The sequence below is a fragment of the Sarcophilus harrisii genome, chromosome 2, assembly GCF_902635505.1.
Source record: "Sarcophilus harrisii chromosome 2, mSarHar1.11, whole genome shotgun sequence".
Lineage (NCBI taxonomy): Eukaryota > Metazoa > Chordata > Mammalia > Dasyuromorphia > Dasyuridae > Sarcophilus > Sarcophilus harrisii.
Genome location: NC_045427.1, coordinates 328,873,916 through 328,895,231, shown reverse-complemented (window position 1 = coordinate 328,895,231; position 21,316 = coordinate 328,873,916). Strand labels below are relative to the sequence as shown.

The window sequence follows — 21,316 nt, the reverse complement described above, 5'->3', positions numbered from 1 at the left end:
TTCTGAGCACAGAAAAAATTTTCATTTCCCTTTATGCCCTTATTACTTTCTTGCCCAGAAAAAAATGCATGTGAAAATTTCCAAAAAGTATTTCCCTAAGAGCAATGTGTCCATTCATTTTGCATTTTTCAAGTTTTAAACACATTTATTATTATTTTTTTTATTATAGCTTTTTATTTACAAGATATATGCATGGGTAATTTTTCAACATTGACAATTGCAAAACCTTTTGTTCCAATTTTTCCCCTCCTTCCCCCTTCCCTTCCCCCTCCCCCAGATGGCAGGTTGACCAATACATGTTAAATATGTTAAAGTATAAGTTAAGTACAATATATGTATATATGTCCATACAGTTATTTTGCTGTACAAAAAGAATTGGACTTTGAAATAGCGTACAATTAGCCTGTGAAGGAAACCAAAGATGTAGGTGGACACAAATAAAGGGATTGGGAATTCTATGTGGTAATTCATACTCATCTTCCAGAGTTCTTTCACTGGGTGTAGCTGGCTCAATTCATTACTGCTCTATTGGAACTGATTTGGTTCATCTCATTGTAGAAGAGAGCCACGACCATCAGAATTGATCATCATATAGTATTGTTGTTGAAGTATATAATGATCTCCTGGTCCTGCTCATTTCACTCAACATCAGTTCATGTAAGTCTCTCCACATTTATTATTTTTTAAAGCATTACTTGTCACTACGATTTTTAAAGTCTGCTGACCTGCATAGGATATGTGACAATTTCACATTTGTGCAAGTTTAAAATCTTACATATAAATTCTTTCCAATATTCTTTGTTCAGTTTATTTCTGAGTCAACTCCTGCCAGGAATTTGAAGAGGCTGGCTAGGTTCCCAACACAAAGAGAAAACTGTTTGAGTTAGCCTAATCAATTAAAACCATCACAAAGGAGAAAAGGAGCCAGATGCTCTGGGCTTTATCTGGACCAGTGGTGGACATACACACGTGACTAGAAAGTTGTTTTTTTTTTGATGGAAAGAAGATTTTTAGACTCTGGAGAATAAGAAAATAAATCTACATTGTCTGTTTTAGTATAGTATAGTACCAAGGTCGGCTCCTTGGCACTTATATCAAATACTATTCACTCAGTGATTCTCAATACCAGAGATTCTGTCACCTCCACTGTTACCTTCTTTCTGATTGCTTGGGTCACACTTTATTTGAGAGACAAGCACAAATAATTTGGAATGTGGTTTTTGAAAAGAAGGATCAAGGTAGACTTTCCCATCCAAAGATGAAAGAAATTAACCCAGAATTTTGTTTAATACAGGAACTGCTTCTGGGTAGATAGTATCATGCCATAGAAACTGTATCAACATTTAGACTCTTTTGGAAAATAAATGATACATTCTGACCAAGAACTCTTGTTACTGGCATCTCCATCTCCATTTCCAAGACTAAAAGAGTCATTTTTTATAGGACCAGTCTTTCTAAGACAGAATCTATAAGGAAAAGAATCCCTATAATTTGGGTTACATTGCAGGACACTGGAAAAGACCATTGGCTCTAGGGTTTGAGGACTTACATTTAAATCTCACCTTTGAAGTACACAATAGTAAGACCCTGGACAAATGACTTAACTTTCCTATTCCTCAATTGGATTAGATGCCCTCTGAGGTTGGTTCCAGCTTTATATTTATCTTATCCTATGAGTCAAAAAGGCAAAAATAAGCAGGCAGAGAGAGGTGTCTTTGTAATCTCACATGGACCTGGCAGTTTATACATCTGATCCAAAAGAATTCTTGGAGATCAGATTTCACACCTCAATTTTCCCATCACTTTACTCAGAGGCAATGAAGGGGATTTACAATGTAGAAGTCACCTCCTCCTACCTCCTGGATCTAATTTCTTCTTATAATAGTTTCTTTTGTTTCCATAAGCAGCAAAGACATTGCTATCCACTCACTATGCAAGGCCAAGCAGTGGTTCCACTGGCTACATCATCCTTCTGTGAATCTCAAACAACTCTGGAGAGCAATAATCTGGAAGTATTCTGGTGGGCTCAGCTGGTGAGTCAAGTAATGTAGGGACCACCATGGAGGACCTACTAGTAGTCCTTGAGTATTTGATGAGAGATGATTCTGTGCCTGAGGACGCAGGAATGAGCTAAGATCCTCAGAAGTCCCTATTTGGCATTTATGGCTTAGAGTTGAGGGACCAAGGACTACAGGAGAGTCAGCCCCTGGATAGAGCAGGGAACATCTAGCACCAGGAAGCATTAAAAGTGGCAGGGAAGCCCTCATTGAGTTAGATACAAGAGAGAGAGCCAGGGAAAAAATAAAACATGGACATAGTATAAATAGAAAAGCATGAAGAGAGAGAAGTTGAAAGAATAAAGGAGAGAGGAAAGAGGAAACAAAAAGGGGTCTATGTATAGTATAGAGAAAATATATAGTAAGCTCTGGCATGCCTGATTGGATATATCTGTGCAGCATGGAGGCACCAAAGGAAGTCATTGAGGATAGCAGGTATGTAGGCAGCTGGTCATGGTACAAGTCCTTCACTTATAGTCAGCAGGTGGAGGGAAAGGAAACAAAGACAAATTATCTATCTACCTATCTATGCCAACCATCCTTACCAAAGTTACCTACCAGGGAACATATAGATTGGTGCCCTTAGGGAAAGAGTTAGTACAAAGGTAAGGGCAGAGATTAGACCAACTAATCCAAGTTAAGAAAAACTGACCTGGAGGTAGGAAAGACTTGGAGAATGACACACATATACCATTGTCCTTTGTGGGGAAGAGTAGCATTACTAATATAGTGATTTTCCTTTAAAGGTGCTCCTTAACAAAGCAGAGACAGAGCAAAGAGACTGACCTTCTTGCCCTTATTTTTACTTCAGGGGTGGGAGGTGGCAATAGAGGGGGGATGGGATGCCAAGGAGACAGGAAATCACTTTCCACCCCGGGGAAGAGCAGGGGTGGGTCCAGGTTGTGACACCATAATGTGGTAGATGGATTCCCGGAAGCGCTGGTCCCGACTTAACCTCTTAGCCACCTCCTTGAGCTCCTCGATGCTGTTGGCCTCCAACTGAGATGTCATGAAGGACTGGGAAGGTTTCACTGAAAAAACAGCAAGACCATTCCATTCTTGTGAGTAAATTCTTCTCCACTGGCTCTGCTCACCATTCCTATGCTTGCTTCTTTCAATTTAAGATAATTATACCAGTATTGCAATTGCATCCACATTAAAGAACTCATTTCAAATCAATTTCTGAATTCTGAGTCTGAAATGGAATTTTTCTAGGAATCCTTTTATCTGGGACAAAAACTGTGTGTGTGTGTGTGTGTGTGTGCATGTGCAACTACCACACACAGTTGGGGGGACACATGGGAGGTAGATGCTTTGGGAGACAGGGTAACATTCCAAATGTTAGGGGGCTGAGGGGAGGGAAACCTTACAACATGGATTCCTAAGTAACAAAATCCTAGGGGTGGGTCAGAATAAGAAAGCAAAGTTTTTCCTCATACTATATCACTGAAGGCCAAAATGTGATTGAGCCTTCTCTTCTCTCCCATCCCATCCCAGTCCAAATCCCACAGGGTAATTTAGAAGGCACTTACTGTCATTCCAAGATGTGCTAGATCTCCTTCGATGGAAACGACAACTCTTGATACGACGGGTAGCAGCCTTGTGAATGTACACTGAGTTCTTCATGATGACTGGCATCTTGGCTTCCAGCTCAGCATTCCGTATACACTCTTCAAAGAACCCTGTGGGTAAGGCCCGTGGCAGAAAGTGATGAGACACCCCAATACCTTGAGCCTCCCATGGAATTCTAGGTCAAATGAGAAAATCAAGGGTTTCTACCCCCTCCCTTAAAAAACTCCCCCAAAACAAAAATAAAAACTCTTACAATACAGAGAATTAGGGGAGTCAGTGGTTAATGATATAGAATTGTTAAATCCTATCTTCTGTCTCACCAAAAGGAAGAAGAAAGGACAAAACTTGCCTTAAGGGTAGATCTTTGATCTGGACCCAGCAGAAGGAGGAAAAAGGGGGAGAAAGCAAAATAGGGAGAGGAGAAGGAGTAGTGGGATGAGAAGCAAAAAAGAGGAAGGAAGAGAACAAAAAAGGAAGGAGAGTTAGAGGAGAAAGAGGAGGAGAGATAGAAGAGGAGAAAAAAAAAGAGGTAGAGGAGAGCCAGTATTTATTTATACAAGGACTTCAGGTTTCCTAAACACTTCATGTACATCATCTCATTTGATCCTCACCTTATCTCCACAAGATAGGTGCTTACAAATATTATTCTCATTTTATAGATAAGGAAATTGAGGTTTAGGGAGGTTATCAAACAAGAACTCTTGGAGGTAGAATTTAAAACCTGATGCACTGTGACTCCAAGGCCTGTCAATTAGCCTATGAGGTTCTAAAAAGGACTATCCAGTGTTCCTTCTGGTCAGGTCTAAGGTTGGGAATCTGGGTTAGCCTCAGGGTAGAGGGAAAGAAAGGAGACCTACTTTTCAGATGGCTGACGTCAGCCCTCATCTTCTCTTCTTTCTCTTTGTTTCGAACCTTGGAGTTGAGTCCTTGTTCCAGGCTCCGCAGGGCTCCTTCTGCCTCCCGAAGCCTCCTCTCCAAGTCCATGCGGACCTTGACCTCAGCCTGAAGTATAGGAGAGACATGGATAGTGAGGAAGCACATCCCACCTCCTCCATGAAACCTTCACTGATCTCTCTTGCTAGGAATGATCCCTCTTTCCACTTTACTCTTATAGCAATTATTATCTGTACTTTTATGTACATCATTTACTACTCTGTGTTATAATTTGTAGATATGCCTCATCTCCCCACTATACTTTAACCTTCTGAAGGGTATCAAGACTCTAGCAGTTCCCTGTTGCCTTTAGAATAAAATACAAATTTCTCAGCTTATCATTTAAAATACTTCACAATTTGGCTCCAACATATCTTTCTAGGCTTATTTCATATTATTTCTTCTGAGACATTTTATGTTCCAGCCAAATTGGCCCACTTTTTATTCTTTAAACTTCCCATTTCATCTCCCACTACCATCTTTTGCACAGGCTGTGGTCCATGTTGTGTAATGAGCTTCCTTATCACCTTTTCTTTTTAGAACCCTTAGCTTCCTCTAAGGCTCAGCTTAGGTGCCATCTCCAAAAGGAAGTTGTTCTTGATTCTATTAGTTATTGGCTTTCTCTCTCTATCCTCTAATGATTAGGTATATACTTATTTTTTTTTTTAACATTATCTCCTGCCACAATAAAATGCCAGCCCCCTGAGGGCAAGACTTTTTCATTTTATCTTTGTATATAGTATATAACAAATTTCATCAGTATATAAAAATTTTGGGGGGTTGGATTGGGTTGAACAAAGAAACTCACATGGGGAGAAGGGAACATGAGGGAATTTATTTTATATTTATATCCCAAAGATAATTTGGGTAAAAAAGACACCTGTGGCCAAGGCTTAGCACCTTGAGGTCCCTCTCAGTCTGCTGCTTTTCCTCTGTCAATTCCTGCAGAGAGTTCTGTAGGGCTTGTGACTGGCTGGAATAGAATTCTCGTTCCTCCTCCAACGCCCGAGATCTTTCTTCATTTTCCTTCATCCTGTCCCAAGGAGGAGAGGCTGTCTCAACTCACCCAGTTCACTCATTTAGTAAGGGAGTTAGGGAGGGCACTTCAGGAAATGACTCAGAGAGAGCATATCCCTGGAAAGGTATGCCTGGGGTTAAGGGTGGGGAAGAGGAGGTATCAGGGAATGCTCCCAGCCCTTTGCACACCTGCCTAGAGAAACTGTATGACCCACAGATTACTTTAGCACCATGATCTTTTATCCCACATTAACTATCAGTAAGGACTGTTCTTATCTCCATTAATCTGATGGGGAAACTGATTCAGAAAGAAAGAAAATTCTTCATCTACTTTGCAGTAAAACTAGTGTCTTAGTTCCCAGCTGAAGTTCTAATTCCCAGATTCCTGCCAATCTTGTATTTACTCTTTCACCTTTTCTCTGCAAGGAGTTTTTCCTCCAGAAGCTGCTGCATCTTCTCCTCAATCTGCCGCAGATTGCAATGGAGACCCCCACTGGGGTAAGGCTGCTCGCTCTGATTGATCAGAGTCTCTGACTGGTTCTCATTCTCTTGAAGCATCTCCAAAGTTCTCTTCTTCTCTATGGAGAGTTCCTAGGGTGGGATCGGAGGAGAAGGAACATAAATGAGGAGTCTCCCTTAGGCAGCCAGCACAGGGGATAAAGAACTGACAATGAAGTCAAGAAGACTCGAGTTCAGATTCAATTGGTTAAGTCATTTAAGCTTTTTTTGCCTCAGGTTTCTTATCTATAAAATGATGGCAATAATAGGGCCTACCTCCCAAACTGTTGTGAAGATAAAATGAAATATGTATAGAGCTTTGTAAACCTTAAAGTATAATATAAATACTATCATTATTTTTATTATTTGTGTCTCCAGAAAGTATTGCTCTTCTTTCCCATTTGTTTCTGAATTTCATTCAGTCTCTTCTTAAATCGTTCTACCGAAGAACCTATTTCATCCCAAATCCTTCTTTTCATGGCTATCGAAAGTGTAACGATTTATATCATCATAGGATCACAGACCTGGAGTCGGAAAGGCCTTGAGAAGTCATCTAGTCTAATCTTCTCATTTTGTTGATAAGAAAATGAAATGATTTGCCCGAGTCACACAGGTAGTTATATAGTAGAGTAAAAATTTGAACCTACAACTCAGATTAATCACTCTTTCCACTGTCTCCATCAAAGACTAATTCAGGAAAGGGGATAGATCACTTTTCCCCCTTTCTTTGGTGAATTTAGCATATTGTTCCATACAGTTTTCAGGGATGAAAATGAAATGGACAAAAGACTGTCCCCCTCATTCCTGGGTCAAGGGGCCCCAGGCTTATAGGAAAATGTTGCTTAAATTAAATTAAGGGAAGTGTTATGTTCAGACAGAATGCTTGCCTAACAAAGTCAGACATACTATAAGCTCCCCAGCATCCCCCCTTCTCAAGCGAGAAGTCAAGTCACTGTTGTAACCACAAGGCAGAATAAGAATTGCTTATAAGTCTGTCTCTATTTGGGTTCGGGGCGGTACTCTACTGAGAGTCTGTCCCGGCCGGTAAATAAACAATAAATGATTTCTAAATTACAAACACCTTGGCTGTCCTGAATTTTATTGCCTGGGCTATTTCAAAAATATCCTCCTTAGTTCCAACCCTTTTACAAGATTGTAGATGGTCCAGCACAACCAATAGTCAAATGGCAATTCTTAGTTGGTAGTCCTAAGCAGTGACCACAGTAGCATGTGGAGGTGAAATGGCAGTGAATTTTAGAATTAGTTTTATTATCAATATTTAGTCAGTAAATTCATTAAACATCTATTCTGTGATAAGCACTGTGTTAGGTTCTGGCGTAAAGAAAGATAAAACACAGTCACAGTCCCTACTCTCCAGAAGATCACAATCTAATGGGGCAAACAATATTAAATATTCAGGTGCAAAAAGATATATACACACACACGATAAATTGGAAATAATCAATATTGGCATGGCAGTAGAATAAAGTAGGATCAAGAAAGGCTTCCATAAAAGAGTGAACTTTTAACTAGCACTTGAAGGAAGCTAGGAGGTAGAGATGAAGAAGGGGAGTCATTCCATGTGTGACAGCTACTCAGTAAAAATGGCAGGAATTGGGACATAGAGTGTCTTATGCAAAGAACAGCAATCCAGTAAGAAGATTGGTGGTTGGGTTACCTTATAACATCCCTTCATGCACAAGTTACTTTGAGGAAATGTGTTTTAGGAGGAAAGTGGCCAATAGACTGGCTACTTTTGTCACTTACTTAGACTACTGGGTTTTTGGATTTTTACTAGGCAATATAACTAATTCCATTGTCCATTTCTACAAATTTAGAATAATATGTGAATTGGCTGGCAATGTTACAGGCCAATGTTCAAGAAGACCTCTCAAAGTAAAAGCCTTTTCTTCTCCTAGTCTCCCTGCCCTTATAAATGCCTAAGTCTCAGTTTCCAAGACACACAACTGAAAAATAATATCAACACTTGTTCTTCCCTGCCAACTAGTTCCTTTCTTACCTCCAGTGTTTGCTGTAAGGATTCAGTCAAGTTTCTCAGCTCTTTCTTCTCTTGCTCCACTCCCTTGAGGCATCTTGCAGTCAGCTCCAACTCCCTAAAGAGACACAGATTTTGATGCCAAAATCCTTCAGGATTTTAAAAGAAAACAAACAAACAAACCCCACCCCCAAACAAAAAAAAACTAACAACCAACCCAAGTGTAAGTTCTTTGAGGACAGATAGCATGTGTCTTAACTTCTATCTCTTTCTTCCTGGATTACCCAGTACCATGATACCATTTATACTATAGCTCCTGAGAGACTTTATGCGTGACTTTATGCCCTAGAGACACCTCCAGTGTAAGTTTATCTGCAAAGTTCTCAAATGTGGCAAATCAGTGATTAGCTGGGACAAATTGATATTCCGTGCTCATATCCAGTGCTTTCAGTGACTCAGTTTAACAAATATTTGTTCAGCATCTACGTGAGGGTTTATGAGATCAAAGTAGTAGGTTTTGACAAAACCACTTTGTTAAATTTAATATGCTTAAAAAACACACTATACCTAACAGAAGTTCACAGTTTTAAAAAAATACAATCATGTTCTTTTTATATATTTAAATGTTTGTATTTATTGATAACTGTAAAGTTCACAATGCTCTATATTTAATGTATTCATCATAGTAATATGATTTTATCAATTGGTGAATTTCCCTGAAGATGCAAATGGCAATTTATCCATATCTATCCATTTTGCACAAGTCTTATCCATATCCTTCCAAAAGTTGACTATTGGGGGTCAGTCCAACATGTTGGAAGCGCTTTCTCTTGATAGCAAAGGATACAAGTGGACCACTCTGACCCATACATCTTTTACTCCTTGTTTTCTCCACCTGACCAGATTATCTTCTCTTTCTCTCATATAGTTGTTTGATGGAATCTACTAAAGTGTCCAATTCTGTGACCCCAGTGGAGGTTTTCTTAGCAAAGATACTGGAATAGTTTGCCATTTGCTTCTCCAGCTCATTTTACAGATGAGGAAACTGAGGCAAACAGGGTTAAATGACTTGCTTAGAGTCACAGGGCTAGTAAGTATCTGAGGCTTCTAAGTATCTGAGGCTTCAAAGTATCTGAGATTCAAACTCAAGATGATAAGTCTTTCTTATTATGTTACAAATAGCTGGGAAGTTAGGAGTCAGTAAAAGTGACTTCTTTAAAAAAAAAAAAAAAAAAATTCCCGGAAGGAATCTATCCAACTCTCTGACTCCTTTTCAACTTTGGATCCAGCTTACTGTCAAACTATTTTATCGGTCCCAGATATATATCTTGTTGGACATGCTCTATTGGGTGTCCTTTAATTTTCATGAATCTGAAATCTGAGCAACAGGCATTCTTCAGTCATTTGATCTTTACGGTGTAGATGAACGAGCCAAACTCCTTTGAATGATTACATATCTTTTCCAGGAAGCTCTACAATTCTTTAGGACTTGCCACAATCAATATGATGTCATCTATAAAAAGAAACATCTGGAAGATTACCATCCATAGGGAATTCTTCTTCAATCTGAAGCTCTGTAATGAGTCTCCTCCACCACCATACCTTTGGCAAGCACTATGCCTCATCTAACATTTATTATCTAAGTGCCATTATCAGAATTTCTTCTGCTATTACAACTTCCAAGCAATCCTAAATGATATGGATGAGAGACACCTTAACATATGAGTCTGTAAAATAGTATTTTATTCTACTGAGTCTAAAGCTCAGGGTAATTAGATTGTGCAGTGGATGGAAAACAAGCTCTGGACTCAGGAGGACTTTGAACTGAGGTCAAATCTGACTTTAGACATTTAATTATTTACTAGCTAGGTAACCCTGGGCAAGTCACTTAACCCTAATTGCTTTGCACACATCACAAAAGTGAGTCTAAATCTTCAAAATGGATAATTATCACAATAGGGTCTTAAATTTCCTACAACTTTTAGTCAGCTAGAAAGTAATAAAACTGTGATCCATTACTTAATAATATTGCTGGAGAAAGCCTGTTTTTTTCCTATTAATACCCCCTGTTCATTTGTAAATAATGCTCATAAATATTTTGTATAAATGGGAGAGTAGGCATATTGATGTCCTCTTGGTTGCTTTTTTATATAAAGAGGTATACGTGTCATTTTCTAAGTTTTCTTTTCTATCCAGGGCACAGCAGAATTTCTCCAGAGGTCCCTCTATCATCATCAGTCACCTTAGAAGTCCACATATTTTATATGGGTCCTAATTATAAAGATCACCTGAAATTTCCTCCAATGAATCCCTGCCCCTGCAAGGGCATTCGTCCTAGAATTCCAAATTCACTCAGTAACAGATCATAGGCTGAGTTAGAGAAGATAACAAAACAAGGTCAAGCAAGCCCAAAATTGGGTTTAGCTTCGGAGAAAAGGAACTAAACACTAAGAATTGATTACTTGGGGTACACAAGTAAACCTTATCCTATGGATTTGCTGGATACACAGTTCTCACAATAATTGTTCCTTAGACATTTTTAGTCATGTCTGACTCTCTAAGATCCCCATTGGGGATTTTCTTGGCTAAGATACTGCAGTGGTTGGCATTCCCTTTTAGTGCATTTTTCAGATGATGAAACTAAAGCAAATAGTTAAGTGACTTGTCCAGAGTTATACAATTAGTAAGTGTCTGAGGCTGGATTTAAACTTGGGTCTACCTAGCTCCAGGCCTGGAAAGCTATTCACTGTATCACCTAATTATCCCTAAAATAATCTCTCTAGATTTATTTTAATTAAACCAGAAAATATGAACATATAGATAGGCACCAGAATTTTAATGATTCTTACTCCATACTGATCAAATTAGAACCAACACAAACAAGGTTTCAGTAATATAGCAAGCAGTACTACTTAATTTTATTTTAACAAATCAACAGAAGAAAAAATTTGCAAAATTATCTTAGATGTGGCTGATTGGTAGGGGCACACACACCAGAAAAAAAAAAAAAACTTTATAACTACAGCCTATTTTTAAAAATTGACTATCTTCCTGGAATTTTTTAAACTAAAATATCCAAAAAAACCAGAAGTCAGAGCTGGAGAATCTTTCTAGAAATCCCTCAAAAGTGAATGACTTAATTTAATCCCCAATGAGGTACCACATTTAAAACAGGTGTGCTCTGTCTCATTCTCCTAGATTTAGGCAGATGTATCTACCAACCCTTCAGGGTTCTAGGGCTATCTTAGGATTTGGAGTATTTTTTCTCTACAGCCATCAGCTCCAGTCTCAATAAAGCAAGAACAAAGTACAAACTTCATCCCCTCCCCTAACTCCTAGGTTCACTTTAAAAAATATTTATTTAAAACTAAATGTAAGATAAGAAAAAAGAAAATAGAAAAAGAAAGAGAAAAAAGAAAAAAATGCCATGTGCATAACAGAACATCAAGGAGAATTTGAAATATATAACAATATATTTCCATTTCAAGAAAGCATATATTATTTAAAAAACATATTTATGATTGGGATACTTTCCTCCTTACATCATTTTAATCTCTAGGAAGAATACAATACAATACAATTCCTACAGAATATTAGTACCTACTGGACTTATATCCCAAAGAGATTATAAAGAAGGGAAAGGGACCTGTATGTGCACGAATGTTTGTGGCAGGTCTCTTTGTAGTGGCTAGAAACTGGAAACTGAATGGATGTCCATCAGTTGGAGAATGGCTGAATAAATTGTGGTATATGAATATTATGGAACATTACTGTTCTGTAAGAAATGACCAACAGGATGATTTCAGAAAGGCCTGGAGAGACTTACACGAACTGATGCTGAGTGAAATGAGCAGGACCAGGAGATCATTATATACTTCAACAACAATACTATATGATGACCAGTTCTGATGGACCTGGCCATCCTCAGCAATGAGATCAACCAAATCATTTCCAATGGAGCAGTAATGAACTGAACCAGCTACGCCCAGAGAAAGAACTCTGGGAGATGACTAAAAACCATTACATTGAATTCCCAATCCCTATATTTATGCACACCTGCATTTTTGATTTCCTTCACAAGCTAATTGTACAATATTTCAGAGTCTGATTCTTTTTGTACAGCAAAATAACGTTTTGGTCATGTATACTTATTGTGTATCTAATTTATATTTTAATGTATTTAACATCTACTCATCATCTTGCCATTTGAGGGGGTGGGGGGTAAGAGGTGAAAAATTGGAACAAGAGGTTTGGCAATTGTTAATGCTGTAAAGTTACCCATGCATATAACCTGTAAATAAAAGGATATTAAATAAAAAAAAATTAGTACCACCAAGTTTATATCTAGATACTTAGCTTTTTTTTTTACTGATCTGACCACTGCATACATTGCCAAATTACTTTTACATTGGTATTAATAACAGTTGAGATTATTTTCATATTTTTAGCATGTTCCCCTCCTTCAGATACCTTTTGGACCATCTCTTAATTGCATGGCCTCCAGTACAGATTGCTTCTATATATACTTTTTCCAGACTTTGTTCTCTTTAGTGCTATTTCTGCTTACTCTATAAGCACCTCAGGGATTGTAGAATACAAGTGTGGTGGTTCCATTATCCTTGATAGAGAAAACAGTTGGTTGAAATGGCTTTTGCAAATCTTTTTCCATTTTTCCTTTGTTTGTATTCCATGTTGCATTTTCATCCTTGGATGCCCTTCAGATGATTTGGCTTAGTCACTTTTTCCTTAACTTAGTTTCATTTTTCACTGTTTTTTATGAGAAAATGTTGCTTATTACTGTTAATCATCCTTCATAAGATTTTTGTTTTTCAATTGTTTTTCAGTCATGTATGATACTTCATGACTTCATTTGGTATTTTATTGGCAAAGATATGAGAGTGGTTTGCCATTGTCTTCTCTAGCACATTTTACAGATGAGGAAACTGAGGCAAACAGGTTAAGTGACTTGTCTAGGTTCACACAGCTAATAAATGTCTGAGGCCAGATTTGAACTCACAAAACTGAGTCTTTTAGACTCTAGGCTGGCACTAAATCCATTGTACCACTTAGCTGCCCTTAGATTTTACATATGAATTGATATTCTCTCTCTCTTTTATCTTTGGCAGTCATCTTTTCAGTCAACAAGTGGTCAGGTTTTTAACTAACCAAGGTGCTTTCTGAACTCTCTGGATCTCTCTGTTGTTACAATTAATTTATATTTGTTTAACTTATGGATAAAATTATTATCCTAGGCATAGATGATATTATATATTTCCCATTTTAAATTTTCAATAGTTTGTTTAAATGATTAAAGGATAAATATTATGTGGATTTATTTTTCTCACAACTGACCTTTCTTCTTATTTATTTCAAATTCAGATCTTACTGTTAATAAATTGATATTATAACTGTGCAGACATAACTGACTGAGAGATAACTCCTCACCCGTTTTAAGTCTTTTCCTATCTTTTAAAATATTAATTTCATTCTTTATGATATTATTTGGAGCTTGCCAAATTTTTTTTAAAAAGAAAATATTCTTGATATAGAGACATGAGGTTTCTGTATAATCTACAAGTCTTTGACTTTTTTATTTCTCCTGATCCATACTTTCCCACATATTTCCATCCAGGAGTATGGCAAATATTTAACAACCATTTTCTTGGGGGAAAGGAGGGAGTGTGTGTATAGGATACACTTTTAACTTTAATCTGCATTATTAACATGTTTTTAGTCCAAGCAATCAGTGAAATAATAAATCAAGTCCTCATTTGTAGCAATTGCTTACTTCCTCTATCCCCTGCCTATGCTCCAAATGCTCATACTGAAAATATTAAGTATCTATTCTGAGAGATGACTGGAGCTGACTCCATCATACTCCTGTTTTTCTCTATCTTCATCTTTCCCCACATTTGCTTTGAAGTCATCAGTGTGTGTTTTAATATGGGGAGTCTTGTCAAAATATTCAAAGAATTTCTCTACTATTCCATCTTCAGCAACTAAGAGTGATCTAGAAGCTGGGATTATTTTCACTGTGGATTCTGCAAATACTTATGATTAGCAAGGGGAAGGAAATAAAGAGTGCCAAGCACAATTATATTTCTCATTTCAAGGTAGTTGCTAGTATGATCCTTATTTTACTGTTGAGGAAAAGAGGCAGATAGAGGCTAAATTACTTGCCCATAGTCATAGAACTACAGCAAGTTCCTAATGATTTAAAGTCAATTCTGCCTGTTGTCCCACCACTGCCTATAGGTGATGATCAAATACCCCATGAAATAAAATTTCTTGTTATCTTTAGATGTGTGATAAAACTCAGTACATCAACTGGACACTGTCTCCCTTGCTTTCATTTGCATTAGTGGCTTTTTGGAGCTCCTCCTGACTCTCAAGGTTCTTCAAGCAAATATGTAATCCCCAGGTTACATGATTAATACGCATGGGATATTGTTTTAGAAACTGAAAAGGACTAAATATATTGAGCTCAATTTGAACTAGTAAGAATCTGAAAATAGTTATGGAGCAATAAACATATAAAGAACTGGCAGACACAATAGAATAGATCCTACTCTTTAAAAAAAAAAAAAAAACATTTATTGTTTTTAAAGCAAAGATTAGAAATTCTCCCAATGGTTTGAGTGTATAAGATTAAATCTATAAACACTCCTTGGCTATCGGGTCAAATGATGAATTTTTTATTAAATAAGTTTGATTGAGGCCCATTCTTTTAAAAGAGGACCTATGTTTGAATTTCTACCTGTTCTTCACTATCTGTGTGAAAACCTTAACTTCTGTGGAACTGAGTTTTCTCTTCTGCAACATGAGAGAGATGAAGGGTAAGATCTCTAAGGCTGCATCCATTTTGTCCTGTGAACTTACCAGTTCAGTCCTGAGTATTGTCAAACTGCATCAATGCCCCAGTACATTAAGAACCCTGCCAACAAATTAATGTATTGCTCCTATTTTTAAGACATAATTCAGGAGCAGAAGATATTCAGCTACCTCAAACATGCCCTCTTCAATCCCAACCTATAAAGTAAGGAGCTTGCTGTAGGAAACTTCCAACTCTATGAACTATATCTCTATACAATCTATGAACTATAAGGAACTAGGACAGTTGCTCTGTCTTAAGTCAGGAGTAAGAACTTGTCTCCCTTTTTTTCTTCCCTTCCAACTATGTTCTTCCTCCATCTTCTTGGGTACTACCATCAAATACCTCTTGATTTGCTCCTGTTCCATCCTCAGCTCCTGAACCACTTCTTCAAACTGCTGCTTCTCAGCCTCCAGGATCTGGTTGAGTCGTTCAAGCTCCTAAAAAGAAACAAAAAGGGAAAGAGGAGTTTCTTTGCAAAATCTATTCAAGTTCTTGTGTCCTTCCTTGATCCACTAAGAGGAGGAGATGCCATGGTTGGCTTGTTATCAAGTTGGACCATTCCTTCTTGGTTTCTATCTCTCAGTCAGTTAACTAGCATTTATTAGAAATCTACTACAGTATATGTCAGAATTGTGCCAGGTACTAGAGATACAAAAAAAGGCAAAAAAACCCCCCAAAACCCCAAACCCCCCCAAAACTCAAACAATCGCACACTCTCATATTTCACACAGTCTAAGGGAAACAACATGCGAATGATTATGCACAAACCAGATATATTCAAAATAATCTGAAAGCAATCTCAGGTGGAAGGTGCTAAAATTAAGGAGAATTTGAAAAGGCTTCTTGCATAAGGTAAGAATTTAGGTGAGACTTGAGGGAAGGCAGGGAAACTAGGAGATGGAGACAGAGAGGGTTTCAGGGATGGGGTACTTCTCTCAGAAGAAATGACAATCCTGTTTGACCTGGCTCCAGGCTTAATTCTTGAAAAGATTCTTCAGAAATCATCCCCTTCAATAGGACTTTGATTCCCTCAGATGTTAGAGCTGACCCTGGCCAAAAATATCATTGTATATATTTTTTGTACATATCTTATATATTTTTTTGGTGTTGTACCCCCTAGAAAAATGAAAGCTTCGGAAGGCAAAGACTATTTCACTTTTGCATTTATAATCCCAGGACCAGCGCAATGTCTCTCTCATTGTAGGTGTTTTTTATTTTTTATTTTTTTATCCCAGTATTTGTTTAATTGATCCCAGCAATTTTTTAATCGGAGAAACTAACACAATTACATTCTTAGAGAACTTGCATGACCTATTGTAAGCCACTGTAATGTTTATTTTCCCCATTTAAAACTTTTTTAAGGCAAAGATCAGAAGGCCTCCTGTTTTTATTAATTTATATCAGAAGAAGTCTTTATACAATGTTGAAACCATAGTATCATAACATTTTTTATTTTTTCTTAAGTTTTATTGATCCCCTTATCATTTTTATACCAGTCATTTCTAGATATACCACTTGTTGCCTTTCCCCTCTTTGTAACAAAAAATAGCAGGTATTTCTACAACAGGGTTTCATTTCTATGAGGAAGAGATGTTCTCACAAGGTAAAAAACCAGGAATAGCAAATTTTATTGCCTGGGCTTGCAGATTCTGAGGATCTCAATTTCCTTTGCTTTTTGGAGATACTTTTTACCCACCATTTTTGGAATGTAGTAAACAGAGACACATGGGAGTAAGAACAAGATTGTCCAAATAGCAGTGAGCTTTGGGAGCATGTTATTCAGTAATAAAGACTAGTGTTGAGACTCGTAAAATGAGCCAATGAGTGACCAGTGATACAAGTTGGAGACCAGTAACTGGAAAATGGTAGTTTCAAAACAAAAACTCTATCATTGAAGAGATGGAGAAGAGGACAGCTCTCTTCCCACCCACCCCCCTTTTCTTTTGATCTGTCTTGCTTGGTCTAGTCATGTATTCCTGATGGGCACAAGGAAAAGACACAAATCAAAATGAACTTTTTGTACTACTGAAGTGCTCCAAGCATCATATGTAGATTCTACCTTTTTTATGGAAGAAAAATAGTTAATCAAAATTAATACACACAAGGTTCTGTCTGAGTAGTCAGTCTTCTGCGCCTCTGTTAACAGAAAGGAGATATGTTTTAATATCTGTTCTTCTGTACAATTATTAACTTTTCAATTGTTCAGAGTTCAGTTTCTTAGAGAGGTGCAAGGGGACTTGACCTAGCTCCCAAACACAGGATGAACAGCAACTGAAACTATATCAATAAATCAATCAGTATTTAATGGGGAGCTAAATGATGCAAAGAATAAAGTACCAGACATAGAGTTAGGAAGAGTCATCTTCCCAACTTCAAATCTGGCCTCAGATACTTACTAGCTGTGTGACTTGGGGCAAATCATTTTTCTGTAAAATGAGCTAAAAATGGAAATGACAAGCCACTCCAGTATCTTTGCTAAGAAAACCCTAAAGGGGTTATGAAGAGTTGAACCTGATTGAAAAAAGTGGACAACATTTATTGAAGACTTCCATGTGCTCAGCAGTTTTCTAGAGCAATAGGTTCTCAAAGTGTGGTCCACCTGAGACCCTTTCAGGGCATCTCTGAGGTAAAAAAAATTTTTTTTTGTAACAATACTAAAAAGTTATTTAACTATTTAGATGCCTTTTCCTTTTCTAACTATACATCTTTGTCATGCCAGTTTTTTTTTTTTTTCATGGACTTCAAGTCAAAACATATCACAACAGATTAAATGCAAGACCAGATATAGGAAACCAGTTATCTTCTATTATAATAGTCATTAAAGAAATTTGCAAAAATATGTGAAATAATGCTGGTCTTCTCATTAAATTTTATTGTTTTGGAAAATATAGTTATTTTTCATTAAAATGTCATGTTAACATGTAATAGGATTGTTATTGTTCTTTTAAGGGAATAAATAAATATTTTAAAATTTTATCCATTTTGATTTCTAACACAATCATTATTGATAGATGTAGTCCACATAGCAAAAGCTATTTGAGGTATTTTATAATTATCAAGGGCATAAAGGGGTTCTGAGATTTAAAAAAAAGATTAAATACTGTTGTCTCAGAATGAGAGAAGAAGCTTGAGGGAAGTTTTATTGGGTGCCAGACCCAGAACTAGACAGCACCTTAGAAATAACCTATTCCAAAGTCTTATTGTGCAAATGAGAAACTTGAGACTCAGAAAGAAATTACTTGTCCAAGTTCATATAGTATTAAGTAGCTGTACAAAGATTCAAACCAAACTCTCTTGACCAAATCTATCACTCTTTCCATTGCATTTTGCTTTCTAGGGTTCTGAAGCATTCTACAAGAGTGTCAAACGTTCCATATTTTTATAAAAAGGATTATTTTTTAAATTGCCAGCATGTATTCATGAATACATTTCATGAACAATATTCACTATTTCTGAATTTAACTCCTTTCCTTCTACTCTTTTAATTTAATGTGCTTATTTTTAGGCTTAGCAGGATATTCCTTCCCAAAAGTATTCAAAGACCTTTTCCAGAGAGAAAAAGGTAAATTTTAGCACTTGATGGCAGAAACAGAAAGGTAGAGACCCACGCAATTAACCATCTGTAAAGTTGCACTCTGTTAAGAAGTTGAAGACTTTATAAGATTAAGAGATGAGGAAATGTAAAAAAAAAAAAAAAAAAAAAAAAAAAAAAGTCCTTTCATAAGTTAAAAAAAATATTCTATACCTTAGGAAATGTTTGAAGTCTGAATATCTCAATTATACATGATGAAATCCATAAAAGAATGAGCTTTCCCCAGGACATATAGCTTAAAACCTCTGTTGCCAATTAATCATCTACATAATATCCAAGAGAAATCTGGAAAGTATAACTCGAGTGACTAGGTTTAGGAAAAAATAGATTCCCTTTCTGAGAAAAACCACCTTTGAACCAGAGCATTGTAGGAAAAAAGAGCCTGTACTTCTCCTAAGTCTGACTTGAAGGTGACAAACCTCTAAGATATTTGGACATTGCTTTCATGGAAGGAGTACCATGACAGTTCCCATGAAAAAAGCCAGAAGATGAAAGTGGTAAGGACTGCCCACCAAAGAATGATCCCAGGAAATCCCCTAGAGATAACAAGCCTTAAAAAGAATTGTAAGGGTCAGAAGACAAAGGTCACATTCAGTGCAACCAGGAAGTAAAAAAGTGGAAAGGCTTGGGTGTAGAGGGCTGAAACTCAATGTCCTGAGGTCAGGACTGCCGAGCGCTTGAGGCTAACTACGACTGGACAATACTCTATGGGCATATGCTTGGAAAATGGTCCTTTCCACTATCCTGTGCTGGCTCAATGATTGGTGTATACAGAGGATTGTAGGAGGGACTAGGAGGTGGAGTAAGATTAGTCAGGGTCACACTCTCGGCAGTAGACCAGGGAGAAGGTGGTCCAGAGAATCTGTTTCCATCGTGCTCAATCCTGCATCTGGGGACTGAGAATAAAGACCAAGGACTTTTGCTTATCCCGACTCCGGCTGATTCTGTGGTGTCCTGGGAGCTAGCGCGGTCGTCACACTTGAGAACCCCAGAAGTAACTACTGTGTACAAAATGAGATTGCTTCTGGGTGGGAACTCTAGCCATGTTGAGGGAGCTTCTTAGTGGGAGTGTCTCCTTCTGGGATTGGCTGTGTGTAACCTCATAGACCCAATTTAAGGGTTCCTCTCTTTAACCTGAGGTTCACCTGGGAGTAGCTGGGAGGTTGGAGGCAGGTTGTGAACTGTTGTTCATGGGTTTCTTTTTGACTTGGTGTTCATCTGGGAGTCAACAAGAGGTCAGGGCAAGATGTGAATACTCAAATAAAAAACTTTTAAGCTTGCATATGGCTGTTCTTGAGCACACTACTGGTTTTTAAACTACAATTCTTTGTGAAATTGTGGCCAGAGACTTCTGAAGACCTCAGAAGGAGGTAAACTGGGTAAAATTAGTTTATGCACTGAAAAAGACAGTAACCAGAGGTTTCTCTGAGGGCCTGGGAGACTGGCAATGTAAAATACAGAATAGTACTAGGGTGCAGATGAAGTGAATGCAATTTTACAAAGAACAATCTGGGACTTTTGCAGAGCCGCCTATCTACCTGGTTTAGTTTGGCAATAGTTCAGTGGCTAAGCAACCTGCTGAATCCAGTTCAGCAGCAGCCTACCCTAGTGAGGAAATTTTATTTTGTAACTATTGTTCTTGCTATATAGCATCTGAGTAAATTTTTATATTAAAGAACTTCTTGAATCTAAAAGGTGTTTCTTAAGGGAAAGCAAACCACTGGGGGCTTGTGTATTATAATGTTAATGGGATTACTACACACAAAGTTACTCCTAGGTTCCCTGAAAGTAATAGCATCTGATTTCTAGGGACCCAAATGACCACTATCAGTGCTGGGAGAGCCCTGAGAAAGTGATACACATGTAAAATAGAAATCCCTCAACATACACCTTCAACATTGCTGTCCTATTTTCTTTTTTTTTTTTCCCCTTTTTATCAGTAATAGTATTGTTATTATCGTCATTTCAGATTCCTGCCCCACTTTACTCCCCCATTCTCCCAGCCTGAATTGTTGATTATAAATTGATATAAATTGTATTTCCTCTCTATTTACTGATCAATTTAACTTAAAAAATTAAATGTGAGTTAGCAATATTATAGTATCAAGGTCTCCCAATTTGCTTTTTAATATAAAGTATTAATAACTTCAAAAACCCCTAAAAATCCATATCTTAGAACATGCAGGAAAACTGTTAGGAATGACAACTGTAACAAGAACAATAAACACATTTCTTACTGGCTTCCAACTCTCTGGGCCAGGATGGGGGAGGCACAATTAGCTATTTGAAAGAGATCTAAGGATTAAAGGGGACAAGCAGCTCAAGATGAATCGGAAGGGGGATTTTGGAAATAAGATTTGGGGCTGTATTAAGACAAGCATTGCTTTCAGAATTCTGACAATCCTTCTGTATTCTGCCCTTATCAGATCTCATCTGTTGTATTGTGCTCAGGACAGTGGGCATTGTGGCTTAAGAAAGGCTTTGATAAGCACCAGAGGAAGGAATCAGCAGAAGGAGAGGATCATTTGAGGATCAAAGGAAGTGGAAACATTGTTTAGAAAAGAAAAGACTCAGAGGGGACGCAAAAAACATGTTCAAATATCTGAAGAGCTAAAAAAATACTTGTTCTGTTTGACACCTGAGGGCAGAACCAGAAGCAGTGGGTCAGAGATACAACAAGCAAATCACCACCAGGGAAAACTTACTAAGAAATAGAATGGTCTGAAAGTGGAATGGGTGATAGGCCCCCCTCATCTTCGATGAGGGTCTTCGAGCAA

At 37.5% G+C, this 21,316-nt stretch overlaps 1 protein-coding gene across 1 annotated transcript in view; it reads right to left on the bottom strand.

The window, feature by feature from the left end:
• Positions 1–601: 601 nt before the first annotated feature.
• Positions 602–21,316, bottom strand: part of PLEKHD1 (pleckstrin homology and coiled-coil domain containing D1) — a 38,383-nt gene continuing 17,668 nt past the window's right edge. The window contains exons 7-13 of the mRNA XM_003756380.3: positions 15,290–15,384; positions 8,098–8,191; positions 5,992–6,170; positions 5,463–5,595; positions 4,487–4,631; positions 3,590–3,739; positions 602–3,088 (exon numbers count right to left, since the gene is read on the bottom strand). Coding sequence (XP_003756428.1) covers positions 2,919–3,088; positions 3,590–3,739; positions 4,487–4,631; positions 5,463–5,595; positions 5,992–6,170; positions 8,098–8,191; positions 15,290–15,384 — 966 coding nt within the window. The 3' untranslated portion in view covers positions 602–2,918. The remainder of the gene's footprint in view (positions 3,089–3,589; positions 3,740–4,486; positions 4,632–5,462; positions 5,596–5,991; positions 6,171–8,097; positions 8,192–15,289; positions 15,385–21,316) is intronic.